General features: G+C 51.0%; 8 protein-coding genes across 8 annotated transcripts; 3 read left to right on the top strand and 5 right to left on the bottom strand.

Moving 5' to 3' along the window:
• Positions 1 to 5557: 5557 nt before the first annotated feature.
• CTRU02_208715 (uncharacterized protein) lies at positions 5558 to 5665 on the top strand (the record flags this gene model as incomplete). The annotated part of the gene is made up of 1 exon (XM_070205130.1): positions 5558 to 5665. The coding sequence occupies one exon, from the start codon at positions 5558 to 5560 to the stop codon at positions 5663 to 5665; it is 108 nt and encodes a 35-aa protein (XP_070061205.1).
• Positions 5666 to 5910: 245 nt separating this feature from the next.
• CTRU02_208714 (uncharacterized protein) lies at positions 5911 to 7583 on the top strand (the record flags this gene model as incomplete). Its single annotated transcript, XM_070205129.1, has 4 exons — positions 5911 to 5955; positions 6005 to 6065; positions 6120 to 7466; positions 7528 to 7583. The coding sequence occupies 4 exons, from the start codon at positions 5911 to 5913 to the stop codon at positions 7581 to 7583; spliced, it is 1509 nt and encodes a 502-aa protein (XP_070061204.1).
• A 431-nt stretch (positions 7584 to 8014) lies between these two features.
• On the bottom strand, positions 8015 to 9029 carry CTRU02_208713 (citrate lyase beta; the record flags this gene model as incomplete). The annotated part of the gene is made up of 2 exons (XM_036724871.1): positions 8015 to 8931; positions 8984 to 9029. 2 exons carry the CDS (start codon positions 9027 to 9029, stop codon positions 8015 to 8017), a joined length of 963 nt encoding a protein of 320 aa, XP_036583503.1.
• A 671-nt stretch (positions 9030 to 9700) lies between these two features.
• Positions 9701 to 10646, top strand: CTRU02_208712 (Golgi apparatus membrane protein TVP23; the record flags this gene model as incomplete). Its single annotated transcript, XM_036724872.1, has 4 exons — positions 9701 to 9806; positions 9876 to 9921; positions 10096 to 10391; positions 10489 to 10646. 4 exons carry the CDS (start codon positions 9701 to 9703, stop codon positions 10644 to 10646), a joined length of 606 nt encoding a protein of 201 aa, XP_036583504.1.
• A 795-nt stretch (positions 10647 to 11441) lies between these two features.
• Positions 11442 to 12876, bottom strand: CTRU02_208711 (uncharacterized protein; the record flags this gene model as incomplete). The annotated part of the gene is made up of 2 exons (XM_036724873.1): positions 11442 to 12346; positions 12450 to 12876. The coding sequence occupies 2 exons, from the start codon at positions 12874 to 12876 to the stop codon at positions 11442 to 11444; spliced, it is 1332 nt and encodes a 443-aa protein (XP_036583505.1).
• Positions 12877 to 16178: 3302 nt separating this feature from the next.
• Positions 16179 to 20030, bottom strand: CTRU02_208710 (DUF726 domain protein; the record flags this gene model as incomplete). Its single annotated transcript, XM_036724874.1, has 2 exons — positions 16179 to 17531; positions 17586 to 20030. 2 exons carry the CDS (start codon positions 20028 to 20030, stop codon positions 16179 to 16181), a joined length of 3798 nt encoding a protein of 1265 aa, XP_036583506.1.
• A 1245-nt stretch (positions 20031 to 21275) lies between these two features.
• Positions 21276 to 22224, bottom strand: CTRU02_208709 (rRNA-processing protein utp23; the record flags this gene model as incomplete). The annotated part of the gene is made up of 2 exons (XM_070205128.1): positions 21276 to 21991; positions 22047 to 22224. 2 exons carry the CDS (start codon positions 22222 to 22224, stop codon positions 21276 to 21278), a joined length of 894 nt encoding a protein of 297 aa, XP_070061203.1.
• A 461-nt stretch (positions 22225 to 22685) lies between these two features.
• On the bottom strand, positions 22686 to 23969 carry CTRU02_208708 (rRNA-processing protein utp23; the record flags this gene model as incomplete). The annotated part of the gene is made up of 3 exons (XM_070205127.1): positions 22686 to 22741; positions 22795 to 23474; positions 23524 to 23969. The coding sequence occupies 3 exons, from the start codon at positions 23967 to 23969 to the stop codon at positions 22686 to 22688; spliced, it is 1182 nt and encodes a 393-aa protein (XP_070061202.1).
• Positions 23970 to 24677: the final 708 nt, after the last annotated feature.

Below are 24677 nucleotides of genomic sequence, written 5' to 3'. Positions count from 1 at the left end.
TGCAGGATGGGGAAATCTGAACAATGTTGGGTGGGAAAAAAGTACCATGCGAGAGAAAAGCCGATTTGCTTCTGACAGGGGGAGGCAGTGAGGAGAGAGAGAGAGGGAGACAAGCAAGTACCGATCCCGGACGATAAGAGGACAGGGACACGAGGGGGGAGGGATTTAAAATAAAAATAAAAATGAAAGAGGTTCGTTTGTACGTTCAAAGGACAAGCGGAGGTTAGTCGAAATTGAATAATCGCGCGTTCATGGTTTGCTATTCACGTCCTTAATATGTCTCCTTCTATGCTCTTTCTCCCAGTAACCCCGTCCCTGTTCCTCGTCTTTTACGTGATGGACGCAGGGTCTGCTGCAGCGTTGGATACGCAAATTGAACAGGAGCAGGGCGAGCAATTTGTTGCAGCGGCAGTCTGATACCTGCAATGCCAGATGAATTAGGGAATGGAACAAAAGAGAGGGAAAGAAAAAAAAAATAGAACGACTTGTTCCGGCAAGGCATCTGAAGTACCCATCTCACCTGCTTTTCACCTGCAGAATACACGGGGCAGCTTGTCGCTTCCGCTTGGCTCCATGCTGTTTGCCAAGGTACCTTCCTTACCTTGACTTACTGCTGCTGCTGCTGCTGCTACGACCACCTACTAGTACATGGTACATAGCACTGCTGGTCAGGCACACGAGGCAAGGGCCAAGGCATCTGGGAGATCTGCCCGGGAAGAGGGACCCATGAGAACAATCCATCTGTGGATTGGAGACATGGGACATGGACATCTATCCAGTTGGCATGGGGGTAAAGAGGGGACCGCCCACATCCCAAATTCGGCTTTCCTGCGCAAGGGACGAGGGGGAAGGGAAAGGCCCCAACGCCCATCAATGTTTCGACCAAGCATGAGTGTGGTAGCAGGGTTAGCCTACCCCCCAAAACAAGCATCAAACAGACGAAAAGAATCAGAAGTACCCTTGACACTTCTATCTGGATTGGCTCACATATCCTTCGTCTTTTTACCAGAGCTCATACATGGAATATCACCCAAAAAAGGACCATGTATCGTTTGTCTCAAGCGTGGACGATTCAGTGCTCTGTATGCTGGATGGATACCTGACCTGAGCTGCCTGCAGCTTCGTGTTTGATACGGCCTGGCTGTAATTAATACGGGTTACCGCTACTCTTTCTTCTGCTGGCGCGGCTGTCGTCTTGGGCGTCGTCATGTACACGATGGCAATCCAAGTTAAATAACGTACGAAGCGACGCACGCACTTACGCAACCTGCCTCCAGGCAACTATCTCTCTGAGGTATTCTCCTACAACGTCAGCATCACCGTCATGTTCATCAGTGGACGAAGTTCGCTAGCAGTTCAACTTTTTTTCAGCCCGAGCGGATCCGGCACCCGGTCTACTCATACTCACAGTTTAATGGCCTAAATCAGGGGCATGCAAGTGTGGTGGTATAGATGCAACGACTGGGACATCGGAAAGCTTCTTGTAAACCATGAACCCAGCCGTTGCGTTACTGATGGTAGGTAGAACGGCTCAACTGACTACTGGCAGGATGGAAAAAAAGAAAATTCACGCGGCAAAATACGTACACGATGTTCCTGATGCAATTACAATTAGGTCAAGACCTGCGCCCGCATAGACACAGCTCAGACTGCTAGGGGGCGGATACACGCCTCCCATCATGGGTGAAGGCAGAAGATGATGCCAGCACGCCTTATTGAGTACCATGCAGTATATGGGAGATGTGAACGTGGAATACCGGGAGATGGGGAAGGGAAAAAAAAAAAAAAAAGGAGGAGGGTAGAATCCTACACTCGATACAGACTGGCATCAATGTATCCGCTGTGGCTTCAGAAAACACTGCGCGGGACGACAGGCTTGGCCTGGTCATATGCGGACGGACTGGATCATGAGTGACATTCCCATTCGACCCCACACTTTGCACAGCCTCCTTGCACCATGCCCAGTTTGAAGCAAGATGAACATCTTGGAGCTGCAACAAGATTCTCCAACGTTCACCTTCTCCTGAAAGTGGGGTCTGCCAACGCCGCAAAGCTGTAAAGCATGCAGAACCAGTTCTCGACTCGGCTTATGTCCCAAAGATGTATTGCGCGGATGTCATGCCTGTACATGCGGTGTGTGGACTGACTAACATGGTATGTAAGGCGCATCTTTGAATTCTGGTCAGCGGCAAATTGCGACATTTGACATTCTCTTGGGTGCCTTGACCCTCAGAGTGGGCAGTATTTGTCTTAGCGCAACCTGTCCATCCATTTCAGTGAAGAAGCATTATCGCCACGACCTTCAAATCACATATTGGCATTGCACAGCTAGGATAACACCTTGCTTCTCGTTCGCGATGCCGCCATAGTCCTGGCTTTTAGTCCGTTCTTTGGCTTCGTCCAATCCGCTGTAACATCGTAACATGATTCTATCGCCCTCGGCTATACTATCCGCAGCTCCAAGCAGACTTCAAATGCCCGAGAGAGACACGATCAAGTTAGAAGAATGTTGGGACGAGACCCCTTTGCCAGCATTGACTACTCATGCGAGGCGACATACGAGGAAATTCCAAGTTTGGGAGCTTCACGACCAAGAAGGAGGAGAAACAGCAGCAGAACGGAGGAGGTCGGTAAGCAGTCTCCGTTTGGCGCACAAAACGTTTAATGCCGCCCACTTAGTGACTCCACTTCTGGTAAGCACTGGCCATAGAGAGACCCAGGAACTGAGCCAGATCCTGCGATGTGGGTGAAGTTTAGTGGGAGAGTTATGGGTGTAGTCGTGGTGTCCATATCCTCCATATAAGTGGAGACGGTCGATCCAGTGGGGACGAGGTTGGCCACAACCCCTCTGGCCTACTGTCAATTTGTTTTTTTGGCGGCAACTGCCCCTCCCCCAAGCTGCGCACGGCGCACACACCAAACACAACCCGACCCTCAGGTCAAGAAAGTCGGCACATTTGGTATCTCTTGCCGACTATGGCCCGCCGCTTTGTACGACCCGAGCTTGACCGGCCAGCCAGCCAGCCAATCCCGCCAGACGATCTCGGCACACGGGAGGGCTTCATATGATCCAATACCACCTCCCGGGCACCTTTCTTAACTTCTCGTCAATTTCGTAGAGTTCCGACCGGCTGCTTCTGATCTTGTGCAGAACCGACAAGCGCTTCGACTGGTCAAAATCCATGTCAGCTATCAAGTGTGACGCAACATTTTGGTCGCCTGGGACAGCCATTACCAGGGACTAAGATAGTGGAACCTTCAACCGCCATAGTACACTACTTATCCAGGCAGGTGTGGTGTCTAGCCGCCGTCATCTTGTAGCATGGACCAACAACTCGGTGGGTCAACGTGGGTGTCGGAACTGCCACCAGCAGGAACCCTAATGCAAAAGACCGCGATCTAACCGAGAATACCAAGGGTTGGGAATGGCTCCATGTTCCGACGTTTGTCTTCACACCGCTCGATCGTTGCTCTTCTCGCGGCATTCTTGTCCTTAGCTCCACCGGCCATTCATCTGGTTGATGCATCTTCCAGCACTGTTTGCTGCAGGATTGACGGTACGTTGGAACACTGGGTTAATCTTTTGGGGATCCCAGTGACATCCGAAACCGTCAAGGACCATCTATAATTACTCAGTTGTGACCGGATGAAGGTGAAACCTGCTGCGCCTTCTTCACGGGCCCGCTGAATTACCCACACAGGGTTTGATCCGCAAAAGCAGAGCTTGGGCAATGTCGTTGGGTGTCGACACATGTCCTGATATACTAGTAACATCCATTGCAATGGGCATAAATTTGCCCAGGTAGCTCCCACAGCCACGTGCGTTGTCACGCACCATGGGACCCTGCAAATTGTAGTATATGTAAGGCCAGTCTTGAATACAATAGCATCCAGTTGTGCATCAAGCAGTAATTGTCTTTTTCTTTTTTCGATCTAGATCATACCATCTTAACGACGTATGTTTCGGGCTTTGGCCCCCAACTGATCAAGTTTCTACATGACTCCCAGTCTTTGATATGAAATAATTTTGACCAAAGACGTGGCTGTACTCGTCCCTGCATCTCGTGCATGTCATGTGATGGCGATGTAGACAACGCCGTAGTGGTTGTTTCATTCTTCGAGAGAGAGAGACTACTGTTCGATTTAGTGTTGGATGGTCGTCGAGTACGACTTGAACCATCTCGCGGCAACAAACGAGTAGCCTGTCTAGTAGCCTGCTTAGTGGGCTGTCAAGCGTTTATTCTAGCGGGACAAGGCCCAGCGAGGCCTGAACTGTAACCAAAGCGCTGCTATCAATAGAATTCAATCATGTGCTCGACACAAGATGTGTTCCGTCAGTGCTGGACATGTCTTGGCATTTCAGAATCTCACAATGAGGGTCTCCTCGACCGCATGTCGAATGCAGCTCATAGCTAATACAATTTTGGATAATGACTTGGGCAATACGATTGTCTAAGCAAGTTTGACAGGACGACCAGAAAGCCCCCTTTCTCATCCCGCAGCGTAACGGCCAACAATGTATTGGAAAGCATGTCTTGGGATTTAGGTTGGGCACGTTTTGTTCCTAAGAGGGTTGAGGAGTGCCCAGCTTGTTAAAACGGCGTAGTTCCTTCGTTTGGCACCGATAGACAGAGCTGGCAGGGTTTAAAAAGGCAATAGCAGGGGTGGTATGAGCTGACAGATAGCGACACAATGAAGAACAACACATCAAGACTCTGTCTAATTTGCCCAGCAGTGTACGTCACAGCCACTTACGTAAGTTGGAGCTGTTATCAGAGTTACCGAGAACTGCCCTACAGGAGGCTCTTGCTTCCTCGAGGTAGTGCACAGCATTCTTAGTGTATCTTCCAGAGTCCAATACCCCTCGCTAGTGGAAAGAGATGGAAGCCTCCACCGCTCAGTTACCGCAGCTCCGTTTACCCCACGGTTTCCACCACAGTTGAAAGGCACACCTTCCTTAGTCAGATGCTATTGAAGCATAATGGTGCAGAAAGAGCATCACAAATAAGGCAAGTGAAGGGACGACAAATGTGATATGGGTAGTTTCCCTCTGGCATTATTTGAAAGTCATCGCGTATTCGGGTCAAAGAACTCGCTCAAAGACAACGGCAGCCCCTGCAAGTGCGAAACGAAGAGCCTCTCTCTGGGCAAGCCTACGGACGGATTCGCCTAGAGTTCGGTCATATCTACTGGGAAAATGCTGATCAAGTTTGCACTCTTCTTTCTTGTCCCTCAATACAACCACCAAGAATGAACCATCATCATTCAAGGAGACGCCATCGAAGGCATGGTAAATCTCACCGAAATGCCCAACACCATCTTCATAGCCAACGTGAGGCCCTTGAGCAAGAGTACTTCAATTCTTCACATCTCCGGCCTGAATCAGATAGTCTACGTATTGAAGACCACACAGCTAATGAGGCGAAATATGACCATGGGATAATTGAGGACTGGCTTGACAAAATCAATCAAAGAGATCTCGCATCGTGCGACAACTTGGGCGCGCAGCATCAGCAACAGCGCCAATTGATTTCTCGCAGCATATCCTCTAGACAGTATGGTTCCATTGTCCAAGATGACTCTTTCCAAGGTCACAAACGCCCGTGGTCACGAGACAGCTCTATCATTGTCGACACACCAAGGAATGTTACCCGACAGTCTGTAGTACCAAAAAATTATTCCCAGCCAGAGCAGGATCACCATCATTTTTTGAACCCGAAAAGGTCGGTACGCTCTCCTCTCTCGGCCGGCATTCTTTCGCCAAACTACAGCAAGCATGCCAGACGAAAAACACGGGAAGATAGATACGATCCTAATAAGCAATCCAGGGAAAAGGAACGGAAAAGGCGGGAAACTTCTGAGCCACTGGCACATCGATCAAAGAGGACATTGCCCTACAGGCAGGATGTTATGGACAGCTTTCGCTCTGAAGCCATACTCCAAGACCGGCTGACGGTAGGCCCCTGTTGACATGCTGGGTGACTAGGACTAACATTATTCACAGCTGCAGCCTTGCATCATACCAGGTCTCTTTCAAAATGGTCGTGCATCTTCGCCAAAACGAGGTATGTTATTATTCAGCCAAGGGCGCCTTTATTTGTTTTCTGACTCTATTACAGTCGAAGAGCTGGCCTTTAATTCCATAGCAGTTCGGGAAAACCCACAGTCTCGCCAATCGTTACGGCATCAGCACAACCGGTCTCAAGGGAGGAAATTGCAGCGGGGGGAAAGGGTGGCAAACGAAGTGCAAACTTTCGTTGGCCGTCCAAAGACATCAACCAACGAGGTCCTGGAATTACCGCCCTACCAACTCCACGACATTTATGTCGACTGGAGATCTCGCCAGCAGCACGACTTTGGTAGTTACGATGAACGATATGATAAGGAACGAGAGCCTATAGGCCCCCCGGAGAGGACCTATGGCGAACAAGCAAAGGAACAGGGACATTTACGAAATGAATATAGTTCATTATCGCCCTTCCAGCGACCGTCAAGCAATGAGACCACAAATTATTCATCATGGTCCATGAATAACAACGAAGAGCTATCAGTATCACATCAACCTGGTCTTCGACACTCCAGTGACACTCCAGAGCCGATTAGAAAGTCAATGCGAGAGACTGGAGTCTTCGATGGCACCGGAATTACTGGCAAGGATCGAAACTCTAGAACAGAGGCATTCGCAGTTGACAAGCTGTTTCGTCACACGGATGACTTGCTGGAGCGAGGAAGATATGCGACCCAGGAACATAATTCGAGGCCACATATCACCATCGTGCAACAGCCAGCCATTTTCCACTATCGAGACAAAGGAACAATGGCTACCGCTGAGCCCCTAGCGATGTCGCAGACGCAATTCAGCACGAAGGCTGTTACGAAACTCGAACATGGTGATGTTGTGAACTGTACTACCAAACTCGGTTCTCCAGGAACACACATGGAAAGCCACGGATTATTGCCATCAGATGTAATAAGACAAACCACCGACAGGAGCGTGCAGGTGGAAAGCGGCATATTTTCTAGTCAATGTGAAGACTACACCAGAAATCAAGTGTATATCACAGAGCAAGAGCGCTCCAATCCTCAGCGAAGGGAGATCTCTACTCAAACGTCGCCGAAAGCAAATGTGCAAACCCAGGCCCAGACTCCTGAAAGCACTAAAAACGCTTTCTTGAACAACATGAACATGCGGTCGGCCATTGCAAATGCCAGTAAGCTATCAGAGTCTCGCATTGAAGATCCAATAAACACCAAGGACTCCAGAGAAGTGGCAGCCAAGTGTCGAAGTGGTCTACAGAGCAAGCCTGCATCTTTTGAAACTGTTGCCTCCAACCTCAACACCACTATATGCAAGTCAACTTCTCGCTTTGGTGACATCGCCGATCCCACAGACTGCCAGCCGCCCTTTCCTACTGAAAATCAAGCGTACACATACAGAACTAATCAACCGCACACCAATACTAGAGGTGGAAGAGATAAGATATCAAATTTTACTGGGCCCCAACTAACAACGCAATTACCTTGTAGAAATCAATCATACCATGAACGTATTGGTTTTAACCCCGATTATACGCAGCAAATAGAGGTGCCTCAGATTTGTAACGACAAGTACATGGTCGACTTTACCACACACAATGACGGGGATGTACTTGGTAAGGACCATAGAGGGTATATTCGGAAACAATATTTCGATAAGGTGTCGTATCGTTTGCCGCAGGAGAAAGACCACGCCAATGAACCACTTGGGATTTACGACTGGATGCAACAGCCAGGCCACGAGCTGAGTGTCTGCCAGAAACGATTAGGGCGGACGGGTTTATTGTATCGAAAAACGGCAAACCTGGATCATCGAAAGGCAGAACAATCCTCCTCCACTGTCTCCCGCATGCAACCAGACGGCAGCACCAAACAGGTTTGGGACATTCAGCCAACTGGAGCATCAAAGTTTGATGAGCAGGATATAATGCATCAATTCTGGCGACCCAACCTTTACTGACATTGTAATTGATCTGGTTTACTCGGGTTCCTGGCCCTTCCACTTGGACCGTAAGCTAGCAACGTCAACGTCGCATTTTTCTGCCTTGGCGACAATGGCCCTCGCCTTCCCCGTTACTGGAGCATCTATCATCATGCCGTCGAGAGTCCAGGCTCCACGGCCTGCTGCGCTGGCCTTTTCATCCGCAATTACGACGCGGATTGCCCACTCCACCTCTTTCTCGCCAGGGGCGAACAGCTTCTGAACCAGCCCAACCTGATTGGGATGTATACATTGCTTTCCATTAAATCCCATCGACTTTCCACCTAGTGACTCTTCTTCTAGCCTCTTCACGCCTTCATCACCTTTGTAGGAGGTGCATACAAGATCAATTGCACTGGGCAAACTGAAGGCTTTCGCAGCAGTTACTATGGCAGATCTTGCGTAAAGAAACTCGGTAAGCGATGGAGTCCTAGTCAGAGACAAATCCAGGGCGAAGTCCTCGGCGGCGAAGATCAAGCCGCTGAGATACGGTGACGCCTTGCAAATTTCCGAAAGATTCATAATTGACCGTGCAGACTCAATCAGAGCGATGATCTTGATGGGGTTTTCCGAATTGATCGTATGTCGCTCAGGCGCAACGTGACGCAAAACATCAGTCACGTAAGTGAGGTCAGCGGCAGAATTAACCTTGGGTACAACAACAGCATCGACACTCGGGAGTGACCCAAGAGAGGTGAGATCGTCCAAGGCGAACCTTGTCTCCACAGCGTTGATTCGAACAGCCAGTTCGGATATGGACGGTGGTCGAGACTTCTGGTTTGAGAGGAACGATCGAAGTTGGTCACGGGCTTGTGACTTTAAGGACGGCGTTACAGAGTCTTCCAGATCATATGTCACGTTGTCGGACTTGAAACTCAGCGACTTAGTGAGCATCTTTTCCGATGAAGAGGGAACTAAGCAAACGTTAGTCGGCGAGATGGTATGGATTTCAAGGGCTGTATTAACCATAGAGGAGCGCTCGGCGGATGATGGAAGAGGACCTGGCCGCCATGATGGATAGCTGCCTATGTATTATGGGAAAAAAGAGGACAGGACTATCAGTGGTATCTTAAGTCTTGTATGGTAGAAAGCTGACTTCAAGCAAGAAAAGCAATTGGCGACGTAGTTAAGATAAACCTGATAAAACAACGGTACCCAATTGCAGCTTCACACCTCTTCCTCGGCCAGCAGGCTGTTGTCACTTTAAAGACAACGCTCGGCAACTCGAGCGACGAGCCGTTGAGCCAAGTCGGCTATTTGGGTGACATGAGCTTGGGGCGGCCGTTTGATGATGTAATACGGCATGGTGTCGTTTCTGCCGTTTCCGACCGCTGTCGAACCAACGACAATTTGGCTTGTGCAGCTAGGTATCTCCCTAGCGGAATAACTGAGCCTCCACGCGCCGAACAGCTTACCGTAGCTTCAACGTGTGGGACACCTAGCGACAGTTAGTTAGTCAACGCCTGCAGCCTGCGCATTACGACAGCTGTACCGTGTTGGTTTCTGGAGAGTAGGCATCCCTCTCGTCCTCCCCGTTCGCAACAGAACAACACCCGATTAACAAGGCTACGATATGCACACGACAGTAACGAAGCCGAATATCTGATCGCGCTCAATCAGCCAATTACCAGTTTCACCGAAAGTCGAATCAGCAATTCGCATCGGCGAGGAAGCTCTCCCGCAATGGACTTCTCAAACCAGCAGCAGCAGCAAGATGCCCCCGGCTCCCTGAGCTGGCGGCTGAGCTCACACCCCATCACTCTCTTAACTTTTCTTACGTTTCGGATATGTAAGTTGCTCTGAATCTTGCGATACCATCTGAATGGAAGTAACCGGAGCTGACAATGACCCTGTATAGCAAGCGTTCTGGTATACTTCCTTGGTCTGTGGATCATCAAGAGCATGTACGTCGCATTTGCCCTCTCCCTCGATCGAAGCCCCCGAACCGACATTCGAGCGCCCACCCTTCCAAAACGATCCATTCATGTCACTTATTCAATGCATATGCCCGCAACCCAACCATTCGCTCCCTCCGATTCCGTCGCATAAGCTTGGTCCATCCCGTTCGTAGCTAACACCCCTGACCGCAGGATCATGATCTTCATCATCACCATTCTCCTCCTTGCCGCCGACTTTTACTACCTCAAGAACATTGCTGGCCGTCGGCTCGTGGGACTGCGTTGGTGGAACGAGGTAGACCCCCAGACCGGTGACTCGCAGTGGGTGTTTGAGAGCAGTGAACCCGGCACCAAGACTATCAACCCGACAGACAGCCGCTTTTTCTGGCTCGCGCTCTACGTTCAACCCATTCTCTGGGTTCTACTCGCCATATTCGCGCTCGTGAGGTTGCAGTTCTTGTGGCTGCCGCTCGTTGGTGAGTATTAACCACTTCCAGTCTGGCCCTCCTCTCAAGGACACACAGACACCGGGGTTTTCAGTTGAAATTCTATTGACACTTTATGTTCCTTCAGTTATCGCGCTCGTGTTGACCATTATGAACGCCATGGCCTTCTCGAGATGCGACAAATTTAGTCACGCGTCCAACATGGCCGGGAGCGCCCTCTACTCTGGCGGCCTGGCAGGAACCATCGCAACTAACATGGTCGGCCGTTTTTTCAACCGTGGCTAAGGATCTATGCGGGCGTGCTCCTCAAATGAGCTGCGTTGGCAACAGAAAAGGCGCCGAGAGATTGCTCCATGTTAGAACAAAGGGCCTTGCTGAGGAAGGACATTGGCATGGGTGAGGCCGGGAGGTAAAGAAAGGAGACGAGACAAGTGAAGTCTGTCAACCCGTCGGCGCCGCGAGGCCGGACGTAACGGGCGACCTTTTGATATGCTATACCCCCACTTGTACATTAGACATGTAAGCATGACCCGAAGTTTAAATAATTGTTTCTTTTTATCACCTGTGTACAGATGATGAATATCGTGGAAATCTTCCTGATCTTGATCGAGCATGTACATGTCTTGCCAGTCGATTAAAAAGCTACCGAAACCACGTGGTGGGAGCACTAATATATACACTGAGCCTTGTGCTTGTGAGGGGGGTAGACGCATGGGAAAACACTCGGCTAGAGACCACCGTCAGTCACATTTTGCTTTGAATTCAATTGAGTTCTCCCGCAAGAAGCACCACATCTACCTACTGCCCTCGAATGTCATTCCACCATTTCAACACAAATTGCAAAAATCCATCCTCAAAATGCGGAACGGGTATTGGTATCCCTCCCCTGGGGAACTCGCAGTTCATGCGCCGTTATCGAACCAAATGAGTGGTACGGTGACGTTTGTCAACAATTATCCCCCAAAACGCCGTCCATCCACAGAAAATTAATATGTAGCAAAACGTCGTACTAAAATGTTACTTTGGTCAAAATTATACCACGAGAACTTTGTCTCTTGAAGACTATCGAAGTCTGTACAACTACCGGCGCTGCCCCTGGCCTTGGCCAGCCTGCTCAATTGCTGCATCCAGCGCCCGCTCTTCCTCTTCCAGCCGGCGGATCTCATCCTCAGTCATGCCATCTTCGATAAGATGTGAGACATTGGAATTCAAGTTGGGGTTTGATGAGCGAGGTCCATCTCGGTCAAGATTCTCTACTGAACGCGAGGCATTAGGCGTGTGGTCTTGTTCGGCGTAAGAAACAAAGGCATGGCCCTCGGTAGGGCTGGCAGTCGAGACAGGGAGATCCATTTCCTGACCGTGTATGTTAAGGTGTCGTTGCTGCTGGCCGTCGTCCGAGTACGGAGAGTGCGGTGACTCAGTCACACGAGCATGCGTCTCCTTGTCGCCAATGTATTCAAGTGGACTATTTCCAGAGTCGTAAGTGCCGTCTGGAGAATGGGCAGCTCGCCGGCGACGGCGGAGGAAGAACCAAATCAGGCCACCAAAAATGGCGACGCCAAGCAGTACACCAATAACGATACCGACAATGGCGGGAGTCCCAAGGCCGCCGTTACGGGAGGCTGACCCGCTTGCAGGTATCGAAACGGCCCCTGTTGCTCCAACAGTAGGCCCAGTAGAAGTCGCACCAGTCGACGTCGATATCGCATCACCGGGTGAGCTTGGGCCCCCTGCCGAATTCATGTCGATGTCGGAACTCTCGTTTGGCTTCGATCCAATTTTGTTAATCGTCTGATTCCACTCAGCCGACTCGATTTCGCTATCAGTGATTGTGAATAAACCACTGCTAGTGAAACCTGAGCGATCGTCCAGGTTCCAGGTGAAAACGATGCGCATATCTTTACCGTCCCATTCTGTCTTCTTCCCGCCGATAGACGCGATCCGTTTCGAAGGGATCATGAGCCGGAAGTTGGAGGCAAAGAACACTGTGAAAAGGGAAGATTAGCAGCAGATAAATGGAAGACGGCCAAGGGCCTAAGCAATGTACTACGCTAAATTGACCACGAACTGTGTAAATGGGAAGCTCACTCTTTTGTTCTAATAATTCACCAGAAAGGAAAAGGTTTGTTCCACTCGGACGCAACTCCGTGAGGTTGTATGGGTCATATTTCGCGAAACTAATTGTTCGATTCATCATGCCTTCGTCGACGCATTCCCAGACGGCACTCAAGGAACTGATCCTATCGATACTACTGGTACTGGTCCAATTAAACTGCACCCATCGGGCTATGGCCGGGAAGACGCGGTCTTTGTAATCACCCCTGGGATTATATGCTACCGCCGGCTGAATTTTGATATCAAATGTTGACATGTTTGTAGTGGATGGCTCTGAGTCTTTCGATTCTTGGGCGGACGTTGGCGTTGACGACCCAATTGGGCCGAACCCAATGTTGTTATTGTCTGCCAAACGGTTGTTGGTCTCTTCTTCTTCAAACAGACCCCGCGAGGAACCCATTGTTGCAAGTGTTGATATTGCAATATTGATTGACGTCTCCCATTTAATGGTGTCCGTTAGCTAGAGGCGACGCACGTCGTCGAGTCGATCTCGTTGGGTGGAGCCGACTATCACACACTCTCGTATAAGTCGGTAGTTTCACGTTCGCCCGTATACCAATCCAGTCGAGAAAAACCTCGAATTCGGTCGTTGACCCCAATGTTAGTGATAATGACTGTGAAAGTGAAGATTTCGAGAGAAAGAAGTTTGAGGAGAAGAATGGTAAGAAGGAAGGCAGACTACGGGTTGGAGGATGCAATTAGGTAGAAAGAAAGCGCCTCTACATCTGGTGTAAGACGGCAGGGGAAAGGGATGGGTAAGAGAGCCAGGGGGAGGGGTGAGAAGTCACAGGAAAAGAAGAGGCAGACCGGGGCAAATTTGGCCCCTCAGAGTCCAACACTGGGCTTCGCTTTTGTTAGTAAGGTCGGAAAATGGGTTTGCTGACGGGGTGCCCTGCTGCGCTCCCACGAGACGTTCAGCTGGAGACGCTCGGCTAGTAGTCTTTCTCTTCGAATCGGATCTGCACTCCACCAGCTGCAGCAAGCCACGCGCCAAGGCTGCGCCGCGGACTGAAATGTGGGAGGTGAAGGATCCGCCATCTCCAGGCCAGGGTAGCAATTCTCCCTCCTGCACCTTCTCATTATTGTGTGAGGCACTGTCGAATCCCCTGGTGCAGCACTAGCCTTCGCCAGCTTCGCAAGACGGTCACTGAGCTGATGTTTCTCTGGTTTCTTGGGGACAATGGCCACCTTGACAAAAACGCACCAACACATGCCCAAATAACACCTGGCAGTCAGCAGCCAGATTTCGGTAGTTTGAGAGCCCCAGCAAGGCAGAATTCAGGACCCAACAATTGACGATGATGAGAAGCATGAACAAGCAGCTTGAGTAGCTTTCACACCTGTACACGGGCGACATCTATTGATACAGGCGCTGTTCCCGGCTCAAAATGGTAGCCTAGGGCCTTGGCCGAGTATTGCCTTGCTTGGAGGAGCACTGCAAACGAAAATAAGCTGCCTGTTCCTTTGACGAAGTCCCTCACCTTGCCGTCCATCCCATACCAGGGTTGTGAATCACAGGGACCCTCACAACCGTCCTTTCCGTCATTAACCGTCTGCTCTCTGCTACTCTCCCTTGAAAAGGGTAGCCTAACGCTTATGTTTTTCATTCAAGATCAAGGATCATGGTGTTGGGATCGACAGACATAAATCATTGCACTGTCCTGGGTCTCACACACACACACACACACACACATTGCTTCGCCACGAATGTGTTTTGGTCACATTCTTCTTCACGTTGGAGGCAATCCAGTAGTTAACAACAGGACTTGGAACCATGAGACACACAAATCATCTTAATCCCCATAATCCAACGAAGGACATGGAGAGCGGCAGCTTGAGACAGACAGACACTGGGAGGAATGGGAACAGCGAGTCCAAGAGTGGCTCAATGCGTTCAAAATTATACGTACAAAGAAAATTGACTGGCAAGCGTGTACTACATAAGGCTGGACAAAAGTGGGCCGGAATACTGCCGTTCTAGCGCGAATTCAGCTCAGACCCACCCGTCAGCAACAAACCAGCCAATACATCGCAGTACAGCTGATGCTATTAATTGAACTCTCGACATAGGGGATCATCCTCCCCTGCAGAGATGAGCACTCTCAGTGCGAGCGAGCAGAGTGGTTGTAGCCAAGTAAGAGGTAGGAGAAGAGGACCGTCCTCTACCGCCAACGGTCTAGCGTCGCAGAGCTAGCGCCGCTGCGGCTGATGTTGGCGCTGCACTAGCATGGGACATCGCCCACCTCACCACCTACTCCAATGTATGTCACTCTCTTTCCACTTGCTTGGGGCTTGGTTATCTGCTCAGCTCGAGGGCCGAAACCAGCGATTAACACACGGTTCTATTGTAGGCTTTACTGAACAGAAAGATGGCCTATCAAAGGGTAAGGAAAACAATAACAATAAGAACAACAACAACAACAACAACAACAACAACAACAACAACAGCAGCAGCAGCCCCCGTCCTTCCAAAAGCACCATTGCCAAAGGAAGAGAGTTACTTGGACGGCAACACACTGACCGATTTAGAGACCAGCCTTGTCGCCAGGCTGTCTCTCATTCCCGACTCCCTTGCACGCGCAGAATAGTTCGTCCCTATCTGAGCAGTGCACAGCCATGAACAGCTGTACTAACCTGCCGTCGCACAAATCCTGCTTCAGCAGATGAACCTCAGGAAATGGGCTTCCGTCAGCCTGATAATTTCATCAACGCAGCGCAGCAACATCTTTCAAACAAGCATAGCCTTTTTTGACCAATCTGCAGCCCACCCCTGAGTCCCGTCCATTGCATCCCCCTTCTTTTTCGATACCTGCCCGCCCATCAATCGGCGGATCCCACCCTCCATGACAACCCCGGCCGGCTTTGAAGTCTGCCTGATCCAATGCAACACAACCATGTCATCCTTATGGGGGCTGTACCAACAACATGACCCCCCACTCGCCCGGGCGAGTCGCTTACTTTCCTGCAAAATGCCTTCCTTCGGCGCGCGTCTAGCTCCCTGTATATGCAAACGTCGGTCTACTTCTGTCGTGGCTACTCCCGACCAATGAGCCCGCCACGCCCCGAGAAGGCTTTTTGGTATTCTTCTCTCCCCGAGTCCCCGAAAGTCCCTTTCCTACAATTGTACGGTTTCACATGCTGACCAACAGTGACAAAACCACCCTGTATCCCTTCCCCTGCAGACTGCAGATAGAAACAAAAAAAAATAGAATGTCCCTTCCAACAACACAACGATGAGACTAGGATAAAACACCATTCAAAGATGTCCAAATCGCAAGGACAAGGCTCCTGTCTTTCCAGAATTTAAGTCTGTTGGCCAGTCATTCCATGAACCATGGTAGAACACAGTCAACCCTCAGTGATCAACTGTTACAAGCGCCCAAAGAGGCCTACAACTCGTGCAACTTGTAAATTCGCACTTTGATTCGCTCCGAAGAGAACAAAGTCTCCGCGCCTTATGCTATTAATCTGCATTGTGCAGATGAAATTATCTACGCGAAAGCTCTACAGTTTGTAGTTTAACCCAACGCTGGATCCTAAAAATAACCCCCCAGTCGTACAATAACAACAAACGCCCGTCGGACAACTACCTGCATTATCATGTGTGTTGCCCATCTGCCAAAGTCATACGCCATGTCGAGGGGCACTATCCCACTCGCCCTGGAACTTTAAAGCCAGTTGGGGCGGGGTTTGGCCGCCTCGCTATGCAAAAGTCATGGAAATCTCCTTCTCTTTGCCAAAATCATCATCATCAGCATCAGCCCAAGGATTGCTTGCAACATTGGGCGCGGTTTGTGCCGTCTTCATCTCCGGCCGAGTTGTTGGCACATATATATCGTCTTTCGGCGGAGGTCGCGGCGCCGGCGTGTCATGGAACGAGGTGTCAAACGTCATTTGAATATCCTCTGGCGGCGACGGCGCTGCGTGATAAGGCGACGCTGCTCTATGCGTTGCCGGGAAGGTCTGGCTCGAGTGGAAAGTCGGCGTTCGCTCCGGGGTGTAACCGTACGAACCCGATGTCTCGTACGACGCCCGGCCAGGCACCGCGAATGCGCTCTTCGTCTCTCGTAGGTTGTCCCGGGGGTTCAAGGACGAGCTCGAAGAGTTCAGATCGAGCTTCATTGGCGGGAGAGTGGATTGAAGTTCTTTCACTTGAAAGTCTGCCGGATCCTCCGCTGGCTTGTTCTTTTCCTTGGCCACCTCGGCTCGAATAGCTTCAACATCAAACAGAACACCATGGTTGTTGCCCTCTTTGTCTTCTGTTCTCGAGACGGGCTTGCTTTCCTTTGACGAGTCCTCGTAGATTTCCCACTTCTCCTTGTCAGTCTTCTTACCCCGCCCAAAGATAGAGAATCTGCTCTTCTTTTTCTGTCCTTCCCTTTCGAGCTCCTTCCGTGCCTCTTCAATCTCGTTGATGAGCTCACGCTGGCGCTCCTGGTGGTTATCTGGGTCTGGGTCCTCAATCTCACTAAATTCGTCGCTTTCCACAAGCCAGCCGCACTCCCGAAGAAGACGAGGCATGGCCTTTCTGTAATCCATGTGGCCCTTGACAACCTCCGAAACGTCAAAGTTTTCCACGAACGGTGCTTCCTCAATCTTGGCCAAGCCAGCCACTCTTCGAGGGCCACCGCTGGTCAATCTAAACAAGTAAGCAAGAATCCAATCGTTGGTGCTGTACCCATTGACGAATCGCCCGGGAACAACGGTTCGCGCCTGCAACCATTCGTCTTTCTTGACGATAAGGGGTGATCCAAAGAGGTAGACGTTTTGTACCAGGCCATATGCCCCCTTTCTGGCCAACTCTAACAAGCAAGAGAAGATGACTCGCGCTCCAAGCGAGTATCCAACAAGTGTGATGGGCCGGGTGCCAAGGTTTCTATCAATCAGCGAGTCTGCCAGAATCAGACCAGCTGCCCAAGCTCTATCCTGTGAGACACTCCATGGGTTGTCAATGAAGTACGATAGCTTTGTCAATACGACAGGCAAGGTCAAAGCAGCCATCAAACTTGTGAGGATAGTGCTTCCCAAGACTTGCTGAAGACCTTGTGTGAGGGCCTAGTATATGTTAGTATTGCACTGCACAGTTTGGTGGTGACGGGGTCAACTGACCTCTGTAGCAAGAATGTTGATGGTGTCACCCATACTCCTGAGCATTTCTGGTTCCCAGAAAACCGAGTAAAGGTCGCCCATAATGGGATCCACCGTGCTGAATGGCAATCGCACGTCGTCCACCTTGCCAGTCATCCATCCGGCCACAGTCACAACCAAGTGTACGCGCTTGTTGTTGTGTAAGGGTCGGTACTCAAACGTCTTGACAGCACCCGTTCGCCGATTGGCGGCTCGGACGCCAATGACACTACCAGACGCTGCGGCACTCGATGTGATAATAGCTGCTCCGCCAACACCGCCGAGAAAAGTGCCCGTTCCTGTTACTCCAATGGTGGTGAAACCGGCTGCCAGGCCAGCGCCGATCACAGGAGCAAGCAGACCAGCGGACAAGCCAATGACTAAACCGCCACCGACTGTAGCCAAGCCCATCATTACATATCTTTTTCGGAGTGCTTGCTTCCTCCTATGTTCCATATGCTCGTCCTCGTTCCAGTTCTCTTTCTCGGCAGCCTGTTGCATTTCCAAGGCGTCCGTTACCTTCTTCTCAAATTTGCGCACGTCCAACCAGTCAATTTGCAGGCTCTTGCCGACTCGTTCTAGCAGAATTCTGGAGCGGCAGTCGTAGACGGAGTCTGCGATAAGAATAAGAAATAGATCACATAACACTGTCCATCTTAGGTCGATATCGATACTTTCTGCTGTGGATAGCTGCGACGGTGTCTTAACGGGAGGCAACTCTTCGCCTTGTTGAACATCATATGGCGGCGGCGCTTCGGCTGCTTTTTCATCATCCGTCAGGGCTGGTGAAGGGGGCGGCAGCGTTCGAGGCGACGTTGTCTGGGGTGACGAAACAGACAGCGAGTTGCGCGTTTCCTCTGCCATCGGATTTTTCACCCTTGCGTTGGCCATCAAAAGAGGAGTCAAATCGGATGGCATAACGCCGTGGTCGCTTAGCTGCTCAACCATCATTTGCTCCTGGGAGCTGATGTCCATGTGAGTATAAAGCCGAATCATCATCTTCTGTCCCCACATCTTCGTCGCTTCTGCAGCCATGGTGACCTCTTTCTTTGCTCTCCTGGTTTGCTCGAGGTTCTCAGCCTCCTTGACCAAATTGTGTATCTCCAGCCGGGTGAGTCCGACATACGCAACCCTCTGACCTTCAGTAAGGAGGTCCTTGGTTGCCTGCATCTGAGAAACAGCATCACGCGTTTCAGTATCGTCCTCGGTCATGCTTGTGCCTTTCACTTCCGTAAAAAGGTACTGCGTGTTTTCGTCCATGCTGGTCGCCGATTCCGCGTCGTCGTCCATGATTACTCGAGTGTACCCCTTACCTGCACCTCCCAGCCCGCCGTAGCCGTACGTATCCTCCATCTCTTCGGTGAATTCCTTTGCGACCAGCCTGTTGTCTTCATCGTAGATATCATATGGCGCGTATGCAGGCATTTCTTGCCAGTCGCCATCATCATCTTTCTTCGTCTCTTCCACATTTGACGTAAGCTGCTGATGTGAGAATTCAGAGACGACTGCATTGCTAGCGGTGCTTGTATCTCTGGTGTGAGTGCCTCCCGTATGAGCTTTCCCTGCTGCCTTCGGATCGGGCTGGTCTGCCTTGTCAACAAGTTTGACTGGTGACTGGGGTCGCTCTTCTTTTGACTGAACGCCGTTTGTCGCATGTGGTTCGTTTGATTTATCCTTGTTCGGCTCACCGTTAACTGTAACGGCCTTGTTTTTGGTTTCGTCCTTGTCTACGGCTGATGGCGCTACTTTGTCCGCGCTCGAGGTTACTAACGTCGCAGACTTTTCTTCGTCAGACTTGACAGAGGACGTCTCCTGGTGTGACTCTCCCGTAACTTCCTTGGTGACCTTGTTGTTTGTCGCTCCAACGCTGTCCTTGACACTGTCTTTATCCGAGCACCCGTCTTTTGTGTCTTTGGTGTCATCCTTGATCGCTTCTTTGTCCAACTTCGACATCACAGGGGTTAACGGGGTGCTCGAGTTATCGCCAGGAGTAGCGGCTGTGACGGGCTGCTCAGATTGCGCGTCCCTGAACTCGTCATCATCACTGTCCGACTCCGCGTTCTTGCCGTTTATCTTGTCGTCTCCAGAAGTGCCCGTCTTTGGAGGAACAGCGTCGCTAGCAACCTCGTTTTCGTGTTTTGACTGTTCAGAATCACGGTGATTCGGTTCGGGTTGAGCATCGATCGGCTCTTCGGTATCTTCAGGCGGCGGTGGTACATATCGCCTAATGGGCAAGCCGAAATCATCAAACTCGGGTTTGTCGTTTATCGTAGATGCAATGGAGGGCTGGTGTTGTGTGGTTGCATCCGACACAGGAGAGCCATTTGGCTTCTGGGCAGCCTCCTTGGCGGCGGCGGCAGTCGCGGTGACAGCGGGAATCGTTGATGAGGGGTTATTAGTGGTGGCAGACCCATCTGAGCCCGCCATGGTGAAAGGATGTGTGGTCCTTTAGAATAGCATGCGACCTGTGTCGAAGAGCTAGAATGGCACAGCCAAGTCAAGGGGGGCGGCTCTTAATTTTTATGTTTTGGGTGTTGAGAAAGCGAATTGGCCAGGTTGGGGGGCGTTTGGCGGGCAAGGTTCCGTATAGAATGACGCGCAATAAGCCAGTGGTGCGAAGCTGACTATTACTCCTTAGTGGTCCGCGATTATGGTTAGTAGGCCCTCCTGCGAGATGTACTGCTGCAAATACGGCGATGCGCGCGCCCAACAGGGTGCCTTTTCGATTCTTTTGCTCTGGGGGAGAAACGAGAATCGGGGTGGCTATTGGGCTTTCTGACTCTGCATCTAGTGTTCAGCAGGAGAGGCTGTCCAACGCCCACGTGTGAGTGTTTTTTTCTTCTCGTTTGGATGGGTGGTCCTTTGAGGGGCGCGGGCCGGGCGGCTTGAAAGGGATGATGAAAGTCGTTAGCGAAACTGACCCTAGAGAGAGATCAAATTCCCCCATGATGCTCCGTTACGGTGGCATTCCAGTGGTCCAGTGGTCCAGTGGTCCAGTGGGGCCGCCGACGCAGCCAACGCATGAGAGTTGAGAATGTAGTCTTTGCTACTAGAGAAAAGTGGGACCCAATCAACCGACTGTGACGCCTACCTGCACCGCCTTCTCCTGTCATCAGAGGATTTTGCCAACTGCTTGTCAGCCCCATCTGCCATACCGCCAACACACCACGACAGTGATCGTTTCAATGATCCAGAGCTCTGACCGCTGACCAGCCCTGCCGCCCTCCAGGTGGTTGACATCCCTTGTCCACTGACGACATCACCTGACTTTCAACATGGGCAGTCCTGGCCAACTGCGAGCCTTTCAAGGCGTATTTGGCTTTGGCTCTTCTAGACTTACCCTTTTGAGTGAATGGCAGTGTCGAGCTGTGATGGTGGAATGAAGTTTGACTTTGAGTGATGTCAGGAGTAATGATCCAATAATATGAGAGCCTTTCATTAGTTTAGAAAAAGACTCGACCATCTGAAAAGCAGAAAAGGCAAACCATTAGAAGGTCTGAGAACAAATCGGTCTATGCAATGAAGGGAGCATGGTAAGGCACTTGGCTGCAGGCAACTCGAATACCAAGCTTTGATAGCAGGAATTTCCCATTAATTGGTATCTCAGAACTTTTATTGTACCTACATTCCAAGCAAAGTCCCCGAACGCCCCTCGTAATGCACACCGATTCTCTACGGGCTTCCAGCCAACTGTTCTGCTGACCCTTCGCCTTGAGGCGCTGATGCGTTCGTAACACCATTAGCATCGGTAGTAGCTCTGTGTCTCCTCTTGCGCTTCTTCTTCGTAGATGCTTCTCCATCGCCTCCTGCTGCTGTCGTCGCAGGTTTCGTTTCAGTTTTCGACTTCTGCTCTCCTTCAGTGGCCTTCTTCGCCTTCTTAACGGCCAAAGGGTTAGGTCCCTTGGGCCCCCTCTTCTTGGCCTTCTTCTTCTCGGGGCTTCCGTTGGCCGATGCCGCCTCGCCCGCTCCGCCATCACCGCCCTCCTCATCGTTATCCTCCCGCTTTCTCTTCTTTTCGGGCTTCACTAGTCCGTCGCGAAATTTGCTCTTCTCTTCCTTGGCCCTAATTTCCAGACTTTCCGTTGCCATGGGCTCGAGAATCATGACTGAGCGTTTGATATAGATCTGGGGAACGCCGGGGATCTCGCGGAGCATGCGGCGAACGTCGGACGACTGGCTGGCGACGCAGTAGCGATGCTTGTTAACCAGGTTGCCCTTGGGGTCAACAACAACCTTCAAGCAATCCATCGTGCTAAGAGGCTCGGGGTACTCCTCCGGAAGATGACCACATCGTCGGCGTTCGAGCGTCTTGGCGAAGTCGATGATTTTGTTCATCTCCGGTTCGTTCTTGCGAAGGTAGAGCTTGCGAATCTCGCATTGTGTAATCACTTTGGCCGTCCAGTCAGCAATAGAGACAAGAGAAGTCATAGGATGTCAACTCACTAGGCTTAACCTTGCCGTGCAGTGTGCGTTCTAGTCCGGCAAGCAGGTCGTACTTGAACTTGTGGCAATCCACTACCATCTCAGCATCAACGAGGCATTGGTAGGGTTCGCGAAAGCCCCAGGACAATGAGTACTGGTTCATCAACTTGCGATACTGCTTGCTACGTTTTCCGCGCATGTTGAAATCGGGCGGCTAGGTGGTGCCGTGTTGTACTTTGAGAGTTGGTTGTGGATAAGTTTGGTGAGGTACAACGTTCCGACAGTGTCTGAGTTCCCAGTCGCGAAATTTTGAAAAAGTTGCGATAAGATAAGAGGTCGGACCCATAAACGCCGACTTTACCCCACCACCCACTCCTGGCGGCGTAAGGACATGCCGATGGACATGCTAATCACAAAGTCACTAGGAAAACTGTCGTGAAGGATACCTTATTTTTACGAACTTTGTATCATTTGTTGATGATATCCATCAGACTCTACTAAACTCAAAAGCCCGATAAACGCCGAATTTCCCCATAATGGCCGCTGTCATCCGAACCTTGGACAGGGCAAATGCCAAATTATTGTAAATTTGCCGTTGCGAAGCGTTTCCTATGCAGCTCTATTCCCCGTGATGATCGTTTCGTAGTGGCGTCCTTGCTCTCATGCCTCATGTCTCCTAACGAGCGCAGCGACAACGCTGATGTCGTCAAGTTTACCTGGGATTGTCAGTTGAAAGTTCAGCGCAAAGAAATTCGAGGGCACAACTTACCTCCCTCACTGGCAAGGCCCTCCTCAATCGCGTGCTCCATAAAGGGGCTCTCAGCAAAGGGATCGGTCGCAATCTTCTTTGCTGCAGCCACCAACTCTTCAGCAGCGAACGTCATGCCTCCGTTGGCGCCGCCCGTGCGGTCGCCTTCAACTCGGTCTCCTCCCCCTTCCCCGTTCTCCCACCGCTGTATGCTATTCTGAATGCTATCAATGATCTCGTGCTCCCATAAGTTATCAATGACACCGTCCGACATTGCAAGTACCACATCCCCTTCCTGGATCTCCACAATGTCCATGACCGCGTTCTTTTCCGGCGTATCTGGACTGTTTGTTCCAAGTTGACGCGGGCAGTCGAACCAGTGCCACTGCTCCTTCGTCTTGTAAACCATCTTCTCGTGCCTGGGCCGGAGAATCATGACTTGACAGTCACCCAGATTGGTTACATAGACCTGAGGTACCTGTTTACTGTCCTCTAAAGTCTTGTAGTGTAGTTGAGCCCCGCTAGCTGTTGTCGTTCCTTGCCAGTCGTTCGGCTCCGATGTCGCTTTCAGCGTCTGCTCGTATGCCGTCTGAAGATATGCTACCGGATTAGGCTTGTAAGGCTCCCCTTCCGAACGAGGGTTTGCGGCATCCTGCTGTATCGCCGTCGCCCAATAGTGAAGGATCAGGCGTGACCACAAACTGAGCTGGAATTAGCTTTTGTATCATCATAGGGAGACTGAACGCCTACCCGGCATGCCCCCTCGGGCGTGTAGACCATGCGCCAACTCCATCATTTGCACAAATAAAGTTGTCGCTCGCGAAAACTGCATCGTCCCCGTTTGTTTGTCCGAGAATGATCTCTCCGTTGACTCTCGCGCGCCGGTCGCGACTCCGGTGGTGGGTGCTGAGCGGATCGGAGAAGGAACCGGACGGAGGAGAAAGGAACGGCGGCGGGAAAGGCCGCGGAGCTCGTTTCGCGAAAAGCGACACGCCGGTCTCGAAGCGAAACGGGTGCGAGGGTGGTGTTTGGTGATGTGCTTCCTCCAGGCGCGGTGTCGTCGTTGATAGAGACCGGAGGTAGGTCTTAACGAGGGACGAAGGCGGCCATGGTGAGCTTCGAGGGTTTCGAGGCACTCCAGGCGGCCGCGCTGTGAAGATTGTAGTCGCCGACAAGGGCCCAGGTAGCCTCCTCATTCCCACTATGAGGCAGATCAGGCGCCTTTTGCGATGTTGGATCGCAACTGTCGCGAATGGTTGGGCCTGGTGCCGTTATCTTTGGCGCTGGAAAGGTGCCGCTGAGTGCTGGGCATGGCCGGGGGTTTGCGTTGGTTGGGGTCTCCGAACAGGGGGTTAAATTGGGTGTACACGTGCAGGCGCGTTTGGTTGGCGCTTTGGCACCGGGCTGCAGCGATGCAACTGGAGCTCCAGCAGTCCGGATACGTACAAATTAGCTAATCCAGGATCTTGGAGCACAGAACTCAACCAAAAGAAGAAGAAAAAAAGTACTTTTTAGGCCGTGAAAGCTCCTGCGGCTGGACCCCATCCAGATGGAATTTTGCCGAATCTTCAGCCCAACAGTTCTTTCCGACGTCTTGGTGACAAAAAGCGGTTGAGCTACATTTAGTCTCATTATAGGCAGTCGGTTCCCTGGAACTTCCTTGTCCTCCATGTACACCGCACCGTGAAGAACATGGTCTTTGCCAGCGTTGCGCGCCCCGAAACAATAGTACAAATTTTTTGTTGACGAGAAATTTGTGACAAAAAACTCTTCAATCAAGCGGGTTTGTCGACGGGACCGATGCGTGGCAACCAATGTAACCAACTGCAGGAATCGTCATCTTATTTACCAAGACCGAATATGCCGATCTGGCGATTCCTTTTCTCCTTCTCCCTTGCTGTCCG

Source organism: Colletotrichum truncatum (genome assembly GCF_014235925.2).
Source record: "Colletotrichum truncatum strain CMES1059 chromosome Unknown Contig_0005, whole genome shotgun sequence".
Taxonomy (NCBI): Eukaryota; Fungi; Ascomycota; class Sordariomycetes; order Glomerellales; family Glomerellaceae; genus Colletotrichum; species Colletotrichum truncatum.
The sequence above is the reverse complement of the archived record's forward strand: the minus strand, read 5'-3'. Positions and strand labels throughout refer to the sequence as shown.